At 41.8% G+C, this 22,931-nt stretch overlaps 1 protein-coding gene across 1 annotated transcript; it reads left to right on the top strand.

Moving 5' to 3' along the window:
• Window positions 1-81: 81 nt before the first annotated feature.
• AMIGO2 (adhesion molecule with Ig like domain 2) lies at window positions 82-2,879 on the top strand. The gene is made up of 2 exons (XM_006091460.3): window positions 82-376; window positions 751-2,879. The coding sequence occupies exon 2, from the start codon at window positions 816-818 to the stop codon at window positions 2,379-2,381; it is 1,566 nt and encodes a 521-aa protein (XP_006091522.1). The 5' UTR covers window positions 82-376; window positions 751-815; the 3' UTR covers window positions 2,382-2,879.
• Window positions 2,880-22,931: the final 20,052 nt, after the last annotated feature.

The following is a 22,931-nucleotide window of genomic DNA, read 5'->3' as shown; positions in this document are numbered from 1 at the left end:
GCGGAGAGGCGGGGCCGGGTCCCTCCGGCTGCCCGCGCCCCCGCCCCTGGGACCGGGCTCCGGGAGCCGGGCTGCCGGCGCGCGGGCACCAGACGGTCGGAGCACCGAGACGGTCCCTTCAGCCGAGCCATGAAGAGAGCCCGAGAGAACTCACCGGAGCCGGCGGAGACGGTGCCTGCGCCCGAGGTGGCTGCTGCCGCCGCGGCTCCTTAAAACTCCCAAAGTTGAGAGCCAGCGAGAGGCTGCCGCCCGCCGGGAGCCGGAGGGAAAGGAATTCGGAAGATGCGCGAGTGACAGACAGACAGACAGGCGCACAGACCTTCAGAAGACACCACCGTGGGCAGCCTATCCCGAGTCCGCGAGGCTCCTCCGCTCTGTGAGTTGTGTTCTGGCCGGGTGGCTCGCTAAGTATTTCCGTTTAATTGTTTATAGCTTGCGTTTGTGTATGTTCGAGTCTATTGGAGGGAGTTTAAAACAAAAATACAGGATGCACCTTAAAACAATATTGAATTTCTGATGTCGAGACGGTGGTATTGGTAGATTGTGGCTGTACATGTCTGTAAACAAGAGTAACCCAGGAAAAATTGCGTTTAACAGTAAAAAGGCAACGCAGGCTCCCCCATGTGAAATAAAACCTCCATTTCCAAAGTTACTAGAAAGAAAGCAAGGTGCGGCTGTGACGGGTTAATGGGTGGGAGTTAACTTTGCTTTTTTTTTTTTTTTAACCCGTCTTTAAATATTGCTTACCAGATTCGCTGGTGGGAGGTCGAGCTGGCCGCGCAAAGACGCCTGGAAGAGACTGAGAGGCGACCAGAATGTCTTTGCGTTTACACACACTGCCCACCCCGCCACGAGTTGTCAGACCCTGCTGCAGGGAACTGCTGTGTTTGCTGGTGATCACGGTGACCGTGAGCCCCGGCGCCACCGGGGTGTGCCCCACCGCCTGCATCTGTGCCACCGACATCGTGAGCTGCACCAACAAAAACCTGTCCAAGGTTCCTGGGAACCTTTTCAGATTGATTAAGAGACTGGATCTGAGCTATAACAGAATTGGGCTTCTGGATTCTGAGTGGATTCCGGTATCCTTTGGAAAGCTGAACACCCTAATTATTCGTCATAACAACATCACCAACATCTCCATGGGCAGTTTTTCCACAACTCCAAATCTGAAGTGTCTTGACTTATCCTCCAATAAGCTGAGGGCCGTGAAAAGCGCCGTGTTCCAGGAGTTGAAGGTTCTGGAAGTGCTCCTGCTCTACAACAATCACATTTCCTATCTCGATCCGTCAGCGTTTGGAGGGCTCTTCCAGCTGCAGAAACTCTACTTAAGTGGAAACTTTCTCACGCAGTTTCCCATGGATTTGTACGTTGGAAGGTTCAAGCTGGCAGAACTGATGTTTCTGGATGTTTCTTATAACCGGATCCCCGTCCTCCCAACCAACCATATAAGTTTAGTGCCAGGAAAGCAGCTGAGAGGCATCCACCTTCATGGAAACCCATTCGTCTGTGACTGTTCCCTTTACTCATTGCTGACCTTTTGGTATCGTAGGCACTTTAGCTCAGTGATGGATTTTAAGAATGATTATACCTGTCGCCTGTGGTCTAACTCTAGGCGCTCCCACCAGGTACTTCTGCTCCAGGATGGCCTTTTGAATTGCTCCGACAGTATCATCAATGGCTCCTTCCGTGCACTTGGCTTTATTCATGAGGCTCAAGTCGGGGAAAGGCTGATTGTTCACTGTGACAGCAAGACTGCTAGTTCCAATACTGATTTCGTATGGGTGAGCCCAGATAACAGCCTGCTAGAGCCGGACACAGAGATGGAAAACTTTCATGTGTTTCACAATGGAACCCTGGTCATAGAAAGTCCTCGTTTCGAGGATGCTGGAGTGTATTCTTGTATTGCGATGAACAGGCAACGCTTGTTGAATGAAACTGTGGATGTCACAATAAACGTGAGCAATCTCACCATAAACAGATCCCATGCCCATGAGGCATTTAACACAGCTTTTACCACTCTTGCAGCCTGTGTGGCCAGTATCGTTTTGGTACTTTTGTACCTCTATCTGACGCCGTGTCCCTGCAGGTGTAAAGCCAAGAGACAAAAAAGTGCACTAAACCAAAGCAATGCCCATTCATCTATTCTCAGTCCTGGCCTGGCTGGTGATGTCCCAGCGGATGGACGGAAGGCAGGTGCCAGTAAAAGAGTGGTGTTCTTGGAACCCCTGAAGGACACTGCAGCAGGGCAGAATGGGAAGGTCAGGTTCTTTCCCAGTGAAACTGTTATAGCTGAGGGCATCTTAAAGTCCTCCAGGGTGAAATCCGACTCAGATTCGGTCAATTCAGTGTTTTCAGACACACCCTTTGTGGCGTCCACTTAATTTTGTGCCTGTATTTTATGATGTAGTAATTTAATCTCTCCATCTTTAACTTGGTGTGTGCAAAATAAACAGCAGGGTTGAAATTATTTTTGGTTTTTGAAATACAACCAAATGGTCTTTTAAAATGGTTGATAGGAACCGTGGTAAGGCACTTTGGTTCCTCAATGAGCCAGAGAAAGATGGGGTTGTTTCCAAGGTTTAGTTCTAGGTAACGATACCTTAGTCTAAGCACCACTGATCATGTCAAAGCTGACCTGCAGGTGATTTGACTGACATTGTCCTTTTAATCAGGATTCTTGAAAGAAAAGAAAGTAAACTGTATTAGTATACTTTAAAAAGAGACTTCACTAAGTTAGGACTAAAGTTGAGTTATTTTAAAGAAATGTGTTAGTGTCCTATTTCATTTGGAAGAACCAAACAGCTATTACTTATACAGCACAAAAAGTTAGATTTGGGGATAATTCAGCTAAATTCATCATTTCAGACTAAAGAGACTTCACTGATAAAGTTTCTGCGTACTGTCACATATGGGGTTGTTTCCAAGGTTTGTGCAATCAAGGTACATTTGTTGTCTTAGCACCACTGATCATGTCAAAGCTGACCTGCAGGTGATTTGACTGACATTGTCCTTTTAATCAGGATTCTTGAAAGAAAAGAAAGTAAACTGTATTAGTATACTTTAAAAAGAGACTTCACTAAGTTAGGACTAAAGTTGAGTTATTTTAAAGAAATGTGTTAGTGTCCTATTTCATTTGGAAGAACCAAACAGCTATTACTTATACAGCACAAAAAGTTAGATTTGGGGATAATTCAGCTAAATTCATCATTTCAGACTAAAGAGACTTCACTGATAAAGTTTACTGCGTACTGTCACATCCCGTATAATGTTAGATAAATAGTGCAATCAAGGTACATTTGTTTGTCTTCTTTCCTTTCTGTAAATTTCCTATCCTTGTACAAAAGATCTTATGGAAAGTTTAAAGTCATTATTTGTTGCCATAAATATGTAGATGTCAATACCAAAATGTCTGGGTAACTTCTTAAACTTTTGTTCTAGTCAATTAGTATTTGTCAATGTGCTTGTGTGTATGTAAATCTTAAATTATATGAACTGTTATATAGATCCTACTGTACTGTGCGTTGGACATTTGAATTAATGTAAGTATATGTATTGTGTGACTTGATGTTCTGTTTTATTTAGCTATTTAAAAACATAAATCTAAGATGTTTTATGTGATCAGATTGTTCTGCTTTGTGTAAAGCACGCACTATAGCAAATATCTCTCCAGAGGTCTTGGGGTTATAATATTGAATTTATTTTTTTAAAGGGGAAAAAAGACTCGATTTATACCTTCTATGTCACGTTACTTTGATAGTATTATGCACTTCAACCAGGTTTGGAAGACGTGTGAGCTCTGATTTTGCAACATGTGAGAGCCCAGCAGATTTCCTTCTCTCCATCATCTGCTATGAGGTAACAGAGTGCCCACTCTGGACCTACGTTTCCTCAGCTGTAAGATGAGAGTTTCATCCTGGGTGATGTTTAAGGTCCCTTCCACACTGGAAGTGATGATTTCCTGGTGGTCTTAGCTCCATCACAGACTTGCACTGGCTCTCTGAAACTACCACATACTGATAGGGAACAAGAAGGAGCTTAGGATAGACTAGCATATTACTGCAGAGCTCAAAGGGCAGTTTGGATCACCGTCTACCTCCTTCCCTTTCTCAGGGACAGATGAGGCCCAGAGAGGGTTGTGGGTTGTCTTAAGGCCACACAGTGAATTGGGAGATCTTGGGTGTAAGCTTCTTCCTGGTGAAGATAAGAGAGTTAAAGAATGGTCATTGTTAACTGGGCATGGAGTAGGAGCCAAAGAATAAGACAATTTTTCAAAGATGGAATTGGGTAATAGTGACGAATGCTACAGAGAAGTAGATGAGGAGGAAAGGCTGACTTTGGCAATGGTGGTTTTGGGAGGATGGTGGGCACTTGGTGACAGCCCAGAAAATGCCAAGCCAGGCTCCCAGTGGCAGATATTGGTCAGCAGGGAGTTAAGGAGAAAATGGCTAGGGTATGCACCTTAGGGTGCAGAACCCATTCTCTATTGCATGATGTTAAAATAGCATTGCCTCTGCCTTTTCAACACCGATCTCACCCAGTAGATAAGATCCTTCAGACCCAAAGATGTTAAAGGCCAACGTTTTATTCCAGTTACTGCCGTGTAAGCAAGTAGGAAGAATTCTGTTATTTTATGATCTTTAAAATAATCACTCCTTTCAAAAAGAAGTTTTTGAACTTCCCCCAGGAAGTTTCCTAGAAAAACTCAGGCTCAGAGATGCTGTGATTTGTTCAGCTTCACACAGCTGGTCTGGACTCAAGTGAAAATTCTTGAACCACTGACGCCCTCCAGTAGGGGAGGGCTGTGTCCAGGGGCCATGGTGACCCTGACTTGGGGAGTGCCAAGAGCAGGGCCCACCTGCTTGCAGGGAGGTTGCAGAGAGGATCTCTGAATTGAACCTTTGCAGGATGGGATTTCTAAAGTCCTCCAGCCCTCCAACCTTCTCTTCGGAAACACCTGTTGTGTTTTGCAGGAGAACATGGACACTGGTGAGTTGGGGGGGTTATAGGGCCTGATCTTGGCTGGTCCTGTTTAAGCCTTGGGTAAAAGACAGGCTGAACTCAGATTAAAAATAACATGCTTATAAGCAATACAAAAGAAAACCAAAAATCCTGAATACTGAAAAGAAAGCTGCATTCTGAATAAAAGTAAGAAGGCATGGTGACAGAAAAACATAAAAGTGAATGTTATGATGTGGAATTTCAAGTTCTTAAGGTGTATCTTTTTTTGGCAGGAGCTTGATCACATGTATTTTAAATATAGGAACAGAACGAATTTGTGCTTTTTAAATTTGTCCCACTGAAAACTTCTGTATAATTTTCATTCCAAATAGTAATCTGACTTATGTATCTGGTTTATTCTTTTAAGTTGCTTAGTATTTTTTTTAATAGGATCTTTTTAAAGATATGTTTTTAATGATTTTTAGAGAAAGAGGAAGGGAGAGAGATAGATAGAAACTTTGATGAGAGGGAAACATTGATCGGCTGCCTCCTGTACGCCCTCCTAGTGGGGGTTGAGCCTGCAACCCTGGCATGTGCCCTGACCGGGAATCAAACCTGTGACCTCTTGGTTCATAGGTTGATGCTCAACCACTGAGCCACACTGGCTGGGTGTAAACTGCTTAGTATTTTTTATTTTGCAGTTGTGAGAGGTGGAGAAACTAAGCAAAGATCATAGACAAGAATTTTTCCTAGGTTTAGAGTATTTTTTCACATAATTAGAAGATACTAGTTTATGATAATATACTCTATAATTAATCATGAGTTAAATTTCTTAAATATACTTTTAAGATTTATAATCTGAAAGAATGGCCTAAAACATTTTCTTACTTATAGTTAACTTCTGCATTAATCACTATTTGGCCTGGAGACATTTAAGTATATTTATTTTTAGTTTTACTTGCTTGAATTATTTGCCTGGGGGAAAAAAATGGCTTTTTATTTTTCTAAAATGTTAATCAGAAGAGATGTAGGTGAAACTTATGGGGGTGGAAAATAAGAGAGATAAGACACACTGTCAGTCCAAATTCTAAAAAGACATCTGACTTGGGTCATCCTGCTAAGCACTGTTAAAACAGGATGCAGCCTAGCCCTGGCCGGTGTAGCTCAGTTGGTTGGGTGTCATCCCATGCACCAAGAGGTCACGGGTTCCATTCCAGGTCAGGGGACATGCCAGGGTTTCTGGCTAGATCCCCAGTAGGGGGCGTGCAGGAGGCAGCAATGGATGTTTCTATCTCTCCCTCACCCTTTCTCTCTAAGGTCAACAAAAAAATATTAAAAAAAAAAAATCAGGATACAGTCTAAACATTCTCCACCCTCGTGGCTTTTCCACTGCCATGACTGCTGCTTAATTACTGTCACCTTGTGGTGTCATCTGTTTACTAAATGACCTAAAACCAGGCTTCTTGATAAAATCACGGGGGGGAGTTAGACCAGCCAGGGTTTCTAGTAGTTATCCTCTACACATCCCCTAGTCAGAGATTTGGTTCAGGCAGTCTGGGGTAAGGCCTGCCCATCACGTTTTAAAAAAAAATGCATGTAATTTTGATTCTGCCTATTTTGATGAAATACATCCTAAAATGAGACCATAAAAAATTTGAGCTGTGTCAAAATACATTATTATTACTGGCTAGTGGATTTATTAATAAAAAGTAGAATCCCAGTGCTCTCTAAAAAAAATTCTAATATGTTGAGAAAACAAGTTTGATTTTCTGACACTAAATGAACTTGGGTAAATTGTTGGCTATAAGTTATGATTTATATTTTTCTAAATTATGAAATATGGAATAATTACTTTGAGATGACTAGATCTCTGATTCTTTCATTCTTTAAACTATTTTTGGTTTGAAAGCAGCTCCAACAGCTTTGGAGCTTTCAAATTTGATTAGATCAAAGTGAGGGCATTTTCCGAGGATGTTTGAGTGTAGATCTCATTTACCAAGAACCAAGCTCCTTTGTTTTTTAAAAAATATATGAAAAGAGCATTGTTTTAAAGAGCGTACTAAGATTCTTTTCATAGTTCTCTCTTTTCTGCCCAAGGGCCAGCATCCATTAAAAAAAATTTTTTTTATATAATGTGAAAGTTAATATGGAAAGGTGCTGACTAGTTTGTTTTTGCAAGTATTATTGGGTGGTAATATATAAAAAGTAGAACTAAGAACTCTTATAATAACCTGAATAATTGAGAGGACTGCTCACAGGACCACTGTTGCATGTGGGGAGATTTACAGTGAAGAACAGAATCAATGGAGTACAGAAAAACAGGCCCTTTGCAAATTATAAAATGTGACATATGACATTTATACTGGCTTTAGTTTATTAAGTACCTACTAAGTGGCAAACACACTGTGCGAGGTGGTATTTATTTATTATTATTTCTCATCACAGCAGCCCTGGAAGATAGGAAATATTATCCCCAGTTACAAATAGGGAAAAGAGGCTCAGCAGGGATTAATCATTTTCCCGGGTGACTCAGCTAATAAGTTGTTTATATCCTGATGATCATTTAAAAAATAACTCTCGCCTGGCCGGTGTTGCTCAGTGGTTGAGGGTCGATCTATGAACCAGGAGGTCACAGTTCGATTCCTGATCAGGACACATGCCCAGGTTGTGGGCTCGATCCTCAGTAGGGGGTATGCAGGAGGCAGCCAATCAATGATTCTCTCTCATCATTGATGTTTCTATCACTCTCTCCCTCTCCCTTCCTTTCTAGGAAGTCAATACAAATGTATTTTTTAAAACAATAACTCACAATACTCTTACATGCTATTCTACCAATAGCATGACTTGGTAAAGCATGGGTCGGTCATAAATAATGTCAGAATACAAATGAATTAATGCTCACAGCAGATCTGGGAGAAGAGGAAGGGAAGATCAGGGGATCATAAGTCATTCAAGCATAATAAAGGTGGAAATGATTTTTGTTTTCCTTTGTAAAACACAATGCATCCCAAGTAGTGAAACTGGAAATCCTGAGAAGGCCTCCCTTGGTCAGTTGTACTGGCTCTTAGTCTGGTTGCCCTTTAAACATGAAATTGCTTAAAACACAAAACAAATGTCTGCTTTATCTGTATAAGCTATAAATTCAAGATATTTAAATGAATAAATGATTAAATTCAATATTTTATATTAAAAATGACAAATTTACAGGGTAAATAGTTCTATTGAAGAGGGTATCTAAGAACTTGTTCTAAATTTCTAGAAGAGTGGTAGGGATAGTTCAGACCATGTGTGTGTGGGGGGGTTCTAATTTGTTTCAAAATTAGATTTCTCAAAATAATTTTAAAATTATTTCACAAGGTAGCCTCCCTAGCTTGCCTGATTAAATTTCTCTATTAGATCACTTCAACAGAATAGCAAATATCATACTCCCAGGGAATTGTGTAAGCTCTTAGTGTCATAGAGTCAAGAATCATGGGATCAAGGGTCAAATCCTTGGCAATGAACAGCCAGTGGTAACCAAGAGAAGCTTATTGAGCTTTGCTAAGATACTGTGGAGGCCATAAATGATGTATAATAACTACGCTCTTCTCTTAAAGGACATCACAGCACAACTGGGAGAGGAAACAGATAAACCTAAAACAATTCAAGAGTAAGAATTGCTTTCTCCACCAGTGACTATACTGGCAAATAGGAAGTGAGACAAGGAAGATAATTGGCAGAGACCTTGCTTTAACCAACTGGGCTAATGGCACAGGCTTGAACACTGGATAGCCATCCCATAGACACCCTGAATGTACCATTAGCTGGGATCCTTACCTTCAGAAAGCTGGTAGCAAAGGGAGGTGGTGCAAGCTAGTTAATAGTACTCTGATATGAATGTCAGGGATGCTATTTAAAAGTCTACAGCTGATCTATGATCATTCGCAATAACATCTAGAGGGGAAAGACCTTAACATTTTACAGTGATCCTCTACCCACACTCAGAGCTGCAAACCTCACTTCCATTGTAGTGAGGATGAAGCCTTCTACAGGTGTCCTAGCCATGTCATGAGGACTGAGAATCACCATCTTAACAATAATAACTACATTTTTATAATAAGCTCCATGCTCAGGGGTTGATATATTTTGTCAAGGCTTAGGAATGTTAAGTGATTTGCCCAAAGAACATGTAGTAAAGGAGTCAGGATTTGAATCCAGTTTGGTCTGGATACATCAGAACCCAGTCTTTTAATATCTATGCGCTAATACTCTAAACTGTAATTCTTTTCAGCTCCCTAAGAGGGCTTTGCCCATCATGCCCTCTTTGTCCTCCTGCCTCCTTGCATCTGGTTTTAGGCTACTTTCCTGCAGTAGTCTGCTTTGCTTTCAAGATTCCGCTCCATACCCTTGTCCTACCACAATCCCGCCCCCCCCCCCCCCAGCCCCTAACCCTGCAGCTCACTGCTCTCGCCCTGAACCAAGAAACGCTGGCTTTTACTGCTCTGCCTCTCTGCACATTCCCTATCCTTGTGACCAGATTCTCAACTATGTCTTCTACTCTTTATCCAGAACTTAGCACATAGCAAGTGTTTGTATGTCTTAGCTTTTCAATTATATTCACGCATTCATTTCTTCAACACACAGTATGGAATACCTCATAGCTGCCAGTCCCTGAGCTTGACCTGGAGACCAAAGACCTCCAGGCTTTGACGGGAGGCAGACATAGAGCTTTATCATGCGGCGAGGGTACTGATCTAGAAACACCCAAAGATGGGGAGGTCCGGGGACGAAGCCTGGAAGGGGTGCCTGAGTGGAGGTGTCAGGGAGGCCTCTGTTTAGAGAGGTCCAGCTTGCTTTCCACAGTGGGACACACAGACATGATGGAAGGTGAGACAGCGACTGTGCCCTGGCCCCTGGGGATTTAACTAAAAGGGCAGGAAACAAGGGTGCCAGTCTCTTCAGCAGCTTGATCCCTAGACCCCGTGGATAGGGTCCAGGAAGAACCTTCTTTGTCTCCCATTCCACACTGCACTGAAAACACAGCTGCCATGTAGGCCTAGCTCAGAGCTCTTCAAGGGGGAAACAGATGGGATTGGCTCATGCAAATGCTTGTAGCATACTTTTTAGGTTAAAAGAGTTAGAAATATTAGCTTCTCTTGGGTAACAGCGTGAGCTTAATACCATAATGATGAAATAATCCTACTTAATTTAGTTATCACTCTATAGACCAAGAAATGTGTTGGAGCTCATGTTTATCCAAGCCTCCCTGTAATTAAATTTATATTGCTAGCTTAGATATTGATTTGGCTAAGCCAGTTTTACAAGAGTGAATGATTTGGGTGGGAAGAAACAGAAAGATGTGATTTTCAAGGGGGAAAAACAATACATAATACATCAGAGTGACTTGCAGAATTAAATTACAATAGTTCAGGCTGCTTAGTGAACATTTGTGTATAGTTTTGCCCCAACTCTGCTTGGTTAAATACTTCTTCATAGCATTCATGTTTAAGTGAATTTTTTCTCAAAGTCTAGATTTATAGAGTTATTGTACAGTGTTTTTTTTTAAAAAAATATACTTAAAAAAAAGTATCCTTTTTTTTTTTTTTTTTTTTTTTTTTTTTTTTTTAAGAAAAGCATCTTGCCTGAGGTGGAAACATAATGGGAAGCCTGCGATGTGAAAGCCTGAAAGAAGTTGTTTATTTTTTTATTTGCTCTCGGTTGTTCTAATATTCATACTTAGTTACAACCTTAGGGAAGCTTCAGCTCTCAGTCTGACCTACTTCAAATCAGTGGAGAACGTAGAAAATATCTCCCCAAAGCGACCACTTATAACTTTGCCTTTTTCTTAAAACCTAGAGGAAATGTAGTTCTTGATCCTGTGCCAAATTTGTCAGGACTATTTGTGTTAATAAATCTTATTCATAAAATGATTCAATTGAAAAGTCATATTGTTAATTATAACCTAAAGTGTGTAATAAGGACCTTCATTAGCGGTATATCTGTAATGATTTGAACGGCAAATGTTAATTACTTTTTTTTCTTCTTGTTTAATTGGTCAACATTAACCATCTTAGAAACTTGGCAGGGCTTTTGAAAATGAAATCATATGGAGCCCCCTGTAAGGTCTGAGATTTTCCTACAGAACTGGACTCAGGCAATGCTCTTTAAGGATTTCTATACTCTTAACAATGATTAACTCCCCTGCTATTTGCCATTCAAGGTATTTTCTTTTCCATTAAAAAAATATTTTTTATTGATTTTCAGAGAGGAAGGGAGGAGAGAAGATAGAAACATCAATGATGAGAGAGAACAATTGATCAGCTGCCTCCTGCACGCCCCCCAACTAGGGATCGAGCCCACAACCTGGGCATGTGCCCTGACTGGGAATTGAACCGTGACCTCCTGGTTCATAGATTGACACTTGACCACTGAGCCACGCTATCTGGGCCACGCAGGGTATTTTCTAACTGCTTCACTGCACTTTCAGGGAGATGGCAGAGTCATCTACCAGTGGCAAACATCCCATACAGTTCTTGTTTTTATTTTTTAATTTTTAAAGTAAATCTTTATTGTTGAAAGTATTTCATATACCCCCCTTTGTCTCCCATTGACCTCTTCTAGCCCCCCTGCCTGCCTCCTGCTCCCCCCTACACACCTGAGGCTTTCACCACCCTATTGTCTGTGTCCATGGGTTATGCATATACACTGAGTGGCCAGATTATTATGACCACCTGACCTTTGTAGGCAAATTAGCTATAATTTGCGCCAAAGTTGTTAGAGGGCCAGACCATCAGACCATTATAAATAGGGAAGCAGGTTGTTTACCACGACAGTAGAGGTGATTTTTATATATAAATATATATAAGTGTATATATAAATATACAGATATATATATATATATACTGTATATTTCTATCTGAATGTATATCCCATGTTCTAAGGCTGTTAAATCGCGTTGTTTACCCATATCATCAGAAACAAATCACTTCTACTGTCGTGGTAAACAACCTGCTTCCCTATTTATAATGGTCTGGCCCTCTAGCAACTTCAGTGCAAATTATAGCTAATTTGCCTACAAATGTCAGGTGGTCATAATAATCTGGCCACTCAGTGTATATACAAGTTCTTTGGTTGATTTCTTCCCACCCACCCTCCCACACCTTCCCTCTGAGATTCAACAGTCTGTTCCATGCTTCTATGTCTCTGGATCTATTTTATCCATCAGTTTATTTTGTTCATTAGATTCCACATATGAGTGAGATCATGTGATACTTGTCTTTCTCTGATTGGCTTATTTTGCTTAGCATGATACTCTCCAGGTCCCTGCATGCTGTCTCAAAGGGTAAGAGATCCTTCTTTTTTTTATTGCTGCATAGTATTCCCTTGTGTACAGCTCCTGATTTTAGGGGCAGTTGCCAGGATCCTACCAAGTAATGAAGCCTCTTCCCACAGAGTCTAAAACTTTAGAGGAGATGGAGGTAGAGGCATTTATGGGAAGTTTATTCTGGCTATGTTTTCATTTCCTTTACTTCTGGAAAATGCTTGGAACATGTGCTTATTACTTCCCAAGCAAACGACCGTAAAGATGCTCAGGATAGAAACTTGCCCTCCGGTCCACACTCTTTCTCTTTAGAGCATTACTCACCCTGGAAAGTGCCAGGTGCCAAGCATGTTACTGTCTCTGAGCATTTCCATGCAGCAACTTTACATTTAACCTAGAAATGCCTCTGAATTGTTGCATAAATGTGGTTCTTCCCATGGTCTTTTTCATTAGTCACATGGCAACTCTCTCACTGCTCAGGCCCCAAACCTTGGGGCCACGCCCTATGTCCCATCTCTGGGGAAATTCCCTCATCTCTGCCTTCAAAATTTATCTGGGAGTCTGACTGCTTCTCACTACCTGCACCCTGTCCCCGTCTGAGCCACCAGCATCTCTCGCTGGGTTACCGCAGTGGCCTCGCTGGTCTCCCTGCTCCCACCCTGACCCTCTTAGGTTTGTTCTTAACCCTTTTCATAAGCCAGCTCACATCCTTCCTCTGCATCTCCCAACTCCGGACTACTCTGGAGGCGCACATGGAGCATCAAAAACATTCCGAGCCCCACCCCAAGTCCACCTCCCTGTCCCCTTCCGCTTTAATTTGCTCCATCCCATTCATCGCCATCTGATATCCTATATATTTTACTTACTATGGAGTTCCACGAGGGCAGGGTGCTTATCAGTTTTATTTGATGTTGTGTTCTCAGTGCTGAGAACAGAGCATTTATCCAGTGAACGAAACACACTCGGGAAGGAGCTGGAGGACTGTCCACTGTAATGGGCAGGAGGTGAGGAAAGGCCACAACGTGATTTCCACGTGGTATCTTTTCTTCTTTGTCCCATGTCTGTGATACTGTCTTTGTTGTTGTTGTTTTAATATATTTTTATTGATTTCAGAGAAGAAGGAAGAAGGAGAGAGAGATAGAAACATCAATGATGAGAGAGAATCATTGACTGGCTGCCTTTGGCACGTCCCACACTGGGGATCTAGCCTGCAACCCGGGCGTGTGCCCTGACTGGGAATCAAACCGTGACCTCCTGGTTCATGGGTCAATGCTCAACCACTGAGCCACGCTGGCTGGGCTGTAACGCTGTTCTTTACCGCTCAGAAGAGCATGTGAAGGGATTGGTCATCTTCAGTGAGGAATAAACTGTCTAAATACATCTATATGCCCATTTCTCATATAGTTCCTACTTGTTTATGGCCTCCTGTTTGGTATTTACGAAAAGTGTCATGCTGAGCACTTGAGAAGCAGGGAGCCAGCCGGTGTCTGTCTCCCCTCAGCGTCTGCTAACAGAGTCATGCCAATTAGCACGTGTCAAGGGCCTGAAAGGAATCAGCCTGGGCTGAAAAGGTTACCAGGCGGTAGGCCTGACACAAATTTAATAAGCTGCCTCCTACCTTTGCAGTAGGTTATTTCGGAGTCAAGTTCTGTCAAGAGGAAGTCTGACTGCTTCAGTGGATAAACAGCAGAGACACTGTGTTCACTCAGTGCCATCCAGTGCAGTCACTGACGACCCCTGTGGAGGTCGTGTGGTCTGACAGGCCAATTAGCGGTGTTCCTCATCAAGACGTGGAAACTTCCAGCAACCTCCATGACATTTTCTGACTTAGTTCCCTGTATGAGGAAAAAAATGACATGACCGCACAGAAAACCAGGCAAAAGAAGGAACTGGAAGGGGGTAGATGCATAACAGGAGGGTTGGCTGCTCAGAATGCCCACCTGCTCCAGGCGAGAGTCAAGTACGTGACAGTGGATGTGAAGTGCTTTGTGAACTGTGATGAGCAAGATGAGAATGGCCATCCTAAATGGCAGCTAGGCCAGTTTCGGTGGCTCACAGGTGGCTCACACCTGCTGAGTGGCCCTCTCACCTCCATCAGTGTTTTCCAGAACAGCGATTGCTCCTCTCCTCCACCTGGACCCCGGTTTCTCTCCCACTGAGAGTCCATGTAAACTCATGAGTACAAGGCTCAACACACTGCTTTCTGTAGGTTCTCTTACTCTACCATACTCTATATTGTTAAATCACGTTTTCAGCTCTCTGCCATTGTTATCTCATGAACCTAATTTCTGGCTATGAACAGTAAGCTTGACGAATAAGAAGTGACAATGAAAAATGAACACTTGCCATGTGCCAGCCACTGTTGTAAGCGCTCTCTGCCGGAAGCCGATCCATCCTTGCTGCTTGACACAGTCGCTGCAGGGAAGAAACATCTGCACAGCATATGTTTCAAGGGACCGGGCGTATATGGCATACTGTTCTTAATATGTTTGCTCCCCTTCTTGGCGCTATGTGTTTTAACCAAGGTCACCTCTCCAAGAAAGATTGTTTCCCCAGGTAGGGATTTTTCCCTGAAGTTAGGGAGGGAATAAAACCCCTTAACTAAGTGCCAGGCGGGTAGTTAATCACTTTAACTACGATCAATCACGCTTAAGCTACATAATCTTTATAATCTTTACTCCCTGGAATGGAGATAAGAAAAGCCCTAACCTTTGGAATAGAAACTGATAGGATTAAAATCAACTGGTATAAATACAGATGTAACAAGACAATAAAACACAGAACTTGGCTGGAGATCCTGGCTAGAGAACCTGACTAGGCTGCTGATCAACTGAATGCTGCCTCCGTGTCATTCCTTCTTCGCCAACTCCATCCACACCTTTGGGAACCCCTGAACCTGCTGGGGTTGGACCACAACAGCTCTCCATGAGCTAATCCTAACAGCCTTTGAGTTAGGGGTTCCTGTGAAAGCCACTTGACTTTTGAGCAAGGTCGCCCAACTGGTCCATGCAGAGCCAGTATTCATACAGACTGTTTCATTTGGTCTAGACCAGCGGTTCTCAACCTGTGGGTCGCGACCCCTTTGGAGGTCAAACGACCCTTTCACAGGGGTCGCCTAAGACCATCCTGTATATCATATATTTACATTACCATTCGTAACAGTAGCAACATTACAGTTATGAAGTAGCAACGAAAATAATTTTATGGTTGGGTCACAACATGAGGAACTGTATTTAAAGGGCCAGAAGGTTGAGAATCACTGGTCTAGATAAAAACACAAATAAATACTGTTGCTCCATTTTACATAGGAGAAAATGGAAAGAAATTAGTAACTCACCCAAGGCCATGTGGCCATTAAGAAGGATTTTAAGATTAGAACCCAAGTTTATAAGCTTTCAATGTCCCTGGCTATGCTCTAATTGGCTTCTATATTTTTTGATTCATTATTAATATTCTAAACTTGGTATTAGCATAACTTTTGCTGGAAGTAGGCATCCAGATATCACTAGATCTTATAATTTTTAGCTTCATTCTAGCCAATCATGGAAATCTGAGCAGCAACGTATTAGAGTTGCAAAGAATGATTGCTGTGGGTCCCGCTGACTGTGGTCTGTGTGTTTGGCACAGTGCCAGGGTGTGGCTTACGTAACTGCAAAGAGGTATGTCACCCTTGTGAGGTAAGCATCAAGAGATCTGTTTGCAGATGGGAAAAATTGCCTGAGGTTACATAACATAGCTGGTAAGTACCCACATGGGATGTGATCTCACATCCCTGGATCCAAAGCCTATGCTTGACCTACCATCCTCTGTCTCTCAGTGGTCAGTGCCAAGGCCACGTGCTGCCAGGTACATAGACAATTTAGCCACACCATTCCCCCGCCCCCTCCACACACACACTTTGTGATAGAAGAATTAAGAATGCTTGCCATTGCATTGGGGAACTTTCAATGTGTGAGCTCAAGGGCCAAATACCTCCCTGAGCTTGTCTGAATCAACCCACCACAGACAGCACACTGTTCTCTGGTCCCACCAGCCATCTCAAGAACAGATGCTACTATTTGCCCAGGAAGACTCTTTAAGATGGAAGATATTCATCATAAACCTAACCTTTCTGTTGGAAAAACAGAAAGCATAGCCTACACACACCAGGTCTAGTAACACCGTGATACCTGTACCAAAAAGTAGACATTGAAGCTATTTAGCCCACATACTCATCTTTATGCTTACAGATGTATTAAGGTTATTTATTCATTATTTTGTTATTATTACTTTTTGTTAATCCTCACCTAAGGATATTTTTCCCGTTGCTTTTTAGAGAGAGTGAAAAGGAGAGAGAGAGAGAGAGAAGAGAGAGAGAAAAACAGAGACATCAATTGGTTGCCTCCCACCCCAACTTGGCCAGGGAATGTACCTGCAGCCCAGGTATGGGCCCTTGACCTGGAGACCCTCTGTGTGAAGGGTGGACACCCTAACCACTAAGCAACACTGGCCAGGGCTTATTCATTATTTTAAATGTTCACATTCAGATCACCTTCTAGCAACTTCCAGAAAGTATTTACTGACAGCTGAATAAAAATTAACTGAATGTGTCCAATTAAAATGTTTCTAAAATAGGAGTGGCATTATCATTTTGACAGTGATTACAGAATTTGTATTCATACATATTATTCATGTTTATAATCTTATGTTTGATTTTGTTCTGATGCAAAAAAGTCCACTGAATTTAGCACGAAGTATTAAGTCAGTTCTTTTTCATTTTTTTGTCTTCCTTTCCCATGTATCTTTTCCCTTCTTTCCTTTCTTTTGCTCCCATTGTCTCTCTGTCTAATTCTTTTTTTTAAATTATTATTAAATCACTACTTGTTTTATAACTTTAGTTCTAGTTGAGAAAAACTTTAGTGCTATTGTCCCAGATGATTATACTTTAGAATCTCATAGTTTGGAGTCTGCTAATATGTGGCATTTTATAGTCTGAAAACACATTGTTTTATCATTCCCCTCAACTTCTGACATTAAGTCATTGCTATCACCAGCCTTTCTTGGGCGGTGTGTTACCAGCACAGATTACCTTCTGTGTTACTTCTGAGGCTGCTGCCATTTCAGTTAATGTCATTCCACCGGATGGGAGGAGGGAGGTAAGCACATTCAATTCACCCCACTTCCATTTTACCTAAACTTAAACATTCCTTTAGGTTCATAAAATATCCTATAACATTGTCACAACTCACATTCAGAACCATGATAGCTAATAATTAATATGTTCCTGAGAAATAACTCTGTAACCTTAAACTAGTTTTGCAAAATACATAGATCATTAGCACATCACTATTCAGATTTATTTTAATGGCAAGACATTTGTTGACTGATTGACATACTGCAACAGCATGAAGTTTTTCAGTCTGTAGGTCAGGGAATTTATACCGATTCTCAGTACATTGTTCTAAAAAGCCTTTAAAATTAATAACATAAACTACATTAATTCAATCTTTTCTAGTCTTCTAATAGTTAAAAAAAATTAAAAATCACTGGTCTAATTATTAGCCAGTTGAAGATGATTCATACTATGAAAGGGTGCCTCTTCCTAAGGCAGAAGTATTTATTCTGTGGCTCACAGAATAAGGGCCTTTCTCCGAAGCATTTGATTTGATAACCCAGCTTTTACACAACAGAGCATCCTCTTAAACAACCTATCATTTTCTCTGAAGACAAAAATACTTTGTAACACATTTTTTTCCCCTCTTTACATCATGGCACTTTTTACCCTAACTTTTTATTTTTATTTTATTTTATTTTTTTAATTGTTTTATTGCTTAAAGTATTACAAAGGGTATTACATATGTCTTCTTTTTTCACCTGCCCTTGACAATCCCCTGGCCTCCCCTACCCCCCAGTGTCTTATGTCCATTGGTTATGCTTATATGCATGCATACAAGTCCTTTGGTTGATCTCTTACCCTTTACATCATGGCACTTTTTACCCTAACTTTTTAAAATTCTTATCGGTTTAATTATTTTTGAGACTATGATTATTTAAGATTAGCATTGATATACATTTAAATATTAAACATTTAAACAGGCACTGGCTTTGGTGAAATATGTAACTAATGGTTTTCTTTTCAAAAAATTTTCCTAGGTCAGTCTATATCTCAGTAATTTTTATAACAGGATATTAAAATGGCAGCTCAAAATTATTTCTGTCTGCCCTCTCTGTTCTATCCATCCTAACATCTCTTCTGGCTTTTCTCTAGTATCTTTGTAACATTGAGTTTTCAGCCTTTTGGGACTCTATGTATGACCTGTCATTTAATAATTATAATTAAAAATAATTCCTTTCATTTCATTTCACATTTAAGTTTCCGAAGCCATGTTAGTCTGAAGTAGGGGAATTGGATGCAGAACTCAATTCTGTCTTTCATAAAGCACATTGAGCGGTGCAACTCTTTAAGATTGCATTCAAAATTCTCTTTCCATTGGCTCCAGGCAATGCTTCCAGTGTTCACTACCAAAGTTCTATCTAAACAATGCATTCCAATCTGGCCTATTCCGAGTCCTTAAAGAGGTAGTAAATGTTACCCCTAGCATTTTCCACTGCTTGATAGCTTATCAATCCTAAAACACCTGGTAAAAATCCCATTTCTATGAAGTCATCTTCGACCTCATTCATTTCTTCACATGTGAAAGCAACACTTTCTGAACCAGTTCTGACTTATGCCCTCCTTAAAAGATCCTCTTGAAGCAGGGAAAGGATATTAATTAACTTTGCATCTGAAGAAGATCCTTCTGGTAGTGATGTTGAGATGAGTTGGGTGTGGAGAAGACAAGAATGGAAGCAGGGAAACCACATAGAGGTCTTTACAGTGGCCATAGCAATAGGACAGGTTGTTGAAGAGATTAAAGACGCACAATCTTTAGGACTTCATTGATTGAAATTAGACAGACAAATCATTTCAGACTTACGTATGGATAATAATAAAAATATGTGCAAAGCATTATGGGAGAGCAAAGAAGGGTGGTGGTGCTGAGTGTTTAGGAAAGTTTTCCTAAAGACTTAATACCTCAAGACAAGCCCTGAAGAATGCATTTCTCAGATGAAGTGGACTTGGAGGAAGAGGATTCCAGTCCAGTCAAAAGGAGTAACATGGGAAAAGGCTGAGAGGCTAGAGAGAATGTGGTACATTCAGCGAATGGCAGGTAGTCTGGTTTTGCCAGGACTATAGTGGAGGGTGGGTAGAGGTGGGAACTCTACAGAGGAGAAGCTGGAAAGTAGGCAAAAGTCAAATCATGAAGGGTCCTCTGTGCCATTCCAAGTCATTTCAACCTTATTCTGGGAGCTATAAGGTCAGCCTGTGAATGATTTTAGCAGCGGGAGAGATAGAAACAGATTTGTAAGTGAAGGGTTGCAGATATGTCATCTCAAAAATTCTACTTTGGCATAAAGGGTTATTTTGAGTTGAAGGCGATTGAGAGGAAGCTGATATCAGAAAAGCTCTCTGCTGTTCCCCATTTGCCTAAAAGCAGGCCATAAATTTGTAAATGTGTCCCCATTTCCCTTTGTACCCGAAAAGACAGAACTAAATCACCAGAGACCACTCTGGATCCTTATCAACCCAGAGACAGCCCAGAGGAGTCCATGTAATAAACTTTACTAACCAGCCCTTATCTCCCATTAGTTCTCACTTCCCACAATTTACTACCCTAGGAACTCAATGTTCTTTTCCTTTATCTTGTTAGTTGTCTAAAAATTTATTGTTCTTTTGTTAAGATGCTGTATAAGCCCAGATTCTAACTACCCCTTTGAGATCTGGTTTGTGCATGCTGCACATGTGAATATACTTTTGTTTGTTTTTCTCTTGTTAACTTGTCTTTTGTTACTCTAATTCTCAGGGCCCCAGGCAATGAACCTAAGATGGGCAGAGGCAAAATAGTTTTTCTTCCCCTATGTAATTTAGAGAGATCCTTCTGACTACAGTGAGGAGAGAGTAGGAGACTAGTTAGGGTACTGTAAGAGTAATCCAAGGAGGAGATGATGAAGGCCAAGAATTGAGATATGGTAATGAAGATGGAGACGGAGATATAGCTGGGAGACATTAAAATGCTGGGACTGACAAGATTGCTGCCTGTTTAGATGGAGGAAGGTAGAAGAGAAGATCAAGACTTACCTTCTGATTTATAATTTAGGTGGTTTAGTAAAGGGTGGTGCTGTTCTCCACGATGGGAAATATGTTAGAGGAAGAAGGAAATGAGTTTCATTTTGGACATGTTGAGTTTGAGTAGTCTGTAGGGCATCAAAGAAGAAACATCCAGCACAAAGATGGAGAAAGTGCTTGGAGTTCAGAAGAAAGAACTGAGCGAGAGATTTTGGTGGTTAGTCAGCATTTAGTTAGTGTTTCAAGCCATGGAAGTAGATAAAACAAATCAGAGACTATGGAGCAAGAGAAGAGGATGGACATCTCCAAGTAATTGGAAGAGTAGGAGCTAGAAAAGGAGTCAAAGAGGTAACAGTCAAAGCAGAGCAGGACAATACAATCACTGACGCCAAGGGAGGAAGAGGAGATGGCATCCAGCAGGGCCAAATGCATTAGATCAAGGAAGAGAAAGCCTGCAAATGTTCACTGGATTCAGAAAGAGGTAACCTCGGCACAAGGAGTTAAGTGGAGGAGGAAGACATATAGTTGTAGGTTGAGGAATGCATGAGAAATAAGGAAGTTCAGCCATTTCTTTTTTCTTTTTTTAAATATATATTTTATTGATTTTTTACAGAGAGGAAGGGAGAGGGATAGAGAATTAGAAACATCGATGAGAGAGAAACATCCATCAGCTGCCTCCTGCACACCCCCCACTGGGGATGTGCCCACAACCAAGGTACATGCCCTTGACCGGAATCAAACCTGGGACCCCTCAGTCTGCAGGCCGACTCTCTATCCACTGAGCCAAACAGGTCAGGGCTCAGCCATTTCTTTCAAGAAGTTTGGGTGTGAGTAAAGGCTATCAAAAGATAGAGCCTGAACTATGAAGACAGAATGCAGAATTAAGAGAGAGCTGTTAAAATTTGGAAAGTTTGGGTACGTTTAAATGCAGGGTAGAAAAGCCAGTAAAGGAGAGAAGGAAGATCTAGTTAAGACAAGGCATAAAGAATGAAGCAAAGGCTGAGACCAAAGGAAGAAAGGGAGTGAGGGAGAGAGGAAGGGGGGAGTCAAATGCTTTCAGCTCAAAATGACGTTTGTGCCACAGTGGCATGTCCTGGAGCTCTTCATGGGAAATAAGAGATGACAAGACAAGGGAAATATAAAAGGTTGTCTAGTTGAAAACAACAACATGTCTACAAATTTGTGTGACTCCCCGCCCCCTTCTCCCAGTATTACCCAGTAGGATTGGTATAGGAGCAGAGAAGGTGGGACCTAGGATTGATCCATGTGTAGTTTCTCCAAACTGGTGTGATGGAAGGACAAATAGTTGAGGGAGTCAGGGTACTAGTCAACTAGAGAGTGAACTTATGGGTCATCAATAATAAGATGGTGTTATGACTGAATGTTTGTGCCACCTTAAAATTCATTATATTTGAAGCCATTCCCCCCAGCTTGGCTGTATTTGGAGATGGGGCTTCTAAGGGAGCAGCTTAGGTTTAATGAGGTCTTAAGGGCAGGGGCCTGATCTGATAGGATTGGTGTCCTTATATGAAGGCACACAAGAGAGCTCCCCCTCTCTCCACGCATATGCACTAAGGAAAGGCCATGTGAGGACATAGCCAGAAGGTGACTGTCCACAAGCCAGAAAGAGAGCTCTCACCAGAAACGGAATCAGCTGAAGCCTTGATATTTGACTTCTATCCTTCAGAACTGAAAAATTTCCCTTGTTTAAGCCACCGAGTCCATGGTATTTTGTTAGGGCAGCCCGAGCTAATACAGATGGGTAGGGAAGGAAGTGAAGGCAGGAAGGGTATAACAGAAGGTGTGTGAGAGACCTTGAAGGGGCTGAAGAACAAGTAAGTGGTGCGCTGCAGAGAAAGGCAGTTGTGGTACAGAGTGACTGTTGGAATTTGCTATTGTTGAGGAACAGAAGCTCTAGAGAGTGATAGGCTCTAAAATTGTCAATAAATGGCAGTAAAGGGAATGGTACTTGCACTGGCCTGTGTGGCTCAGTTGGTTGAGCATCGTCCCATGCCCTGGGAGATCCCTGGTTCAACCCCCAGTTAGGAGGCAGCTGATCAATGTTTCTCTCTCTCTCTCTCTCTCTCTCTCTCTCTCTCTCTCTCTCTCCCTTCCCCCCCCCCCCCGTCCCTTCCTCTCTCTCTCTGAAAAAGAAAAAGTAACATTAAAAAAGCTTTAAAGGATATGGGGCTATATAGGTTAATCGGGTTAAGAGGATCTGTGAGACTAAGGCTTTGAAGGGTCACTCATGTAGACCAAATATCACTTCGGATGATGGCAGGACCTGAGATGAAATGGTTGTATGAGTCAGGAAAAGCAATGCTTGCTGCTGTAACAAGAACCCCCGAATTTAGGTGGCTTACCAAAATAAAAGCTTATTTGCCTCTTATGTCCCAGTCCAGTTTGGGTCAGGCAGATCTCCTGGTAGTTGTCCTCCAATAGAGACTCAGAAATAGGGACTCCAAGCCCTGGTCGGGTAGCTCAGTTGGTTAGAGTGCCTTCCTGATACACCATGGTTGCGGTTCAGTCAGGTCACATAGGAGAGTC

This window comes from Myotis lucifugus, unplaced genomic scaffold, assembly GCF_000147115.1.
Source record: "Myotis lucifugus unplaced genomic scaffold, Myoluc2.0 scaffold_91, whole genome shotgun sequence".
Taxonomy (NCBI): Eukaryota; Metazoa; Chordata; class Mammalia; order Chiroptera; family Vespertilionidae; genus Myotis; species Myotis lucifugus.
Note: the sequence above shows the minus strand (reverse complement) of the source record. Positions and strands in the feature narration are given on the sequence as shown.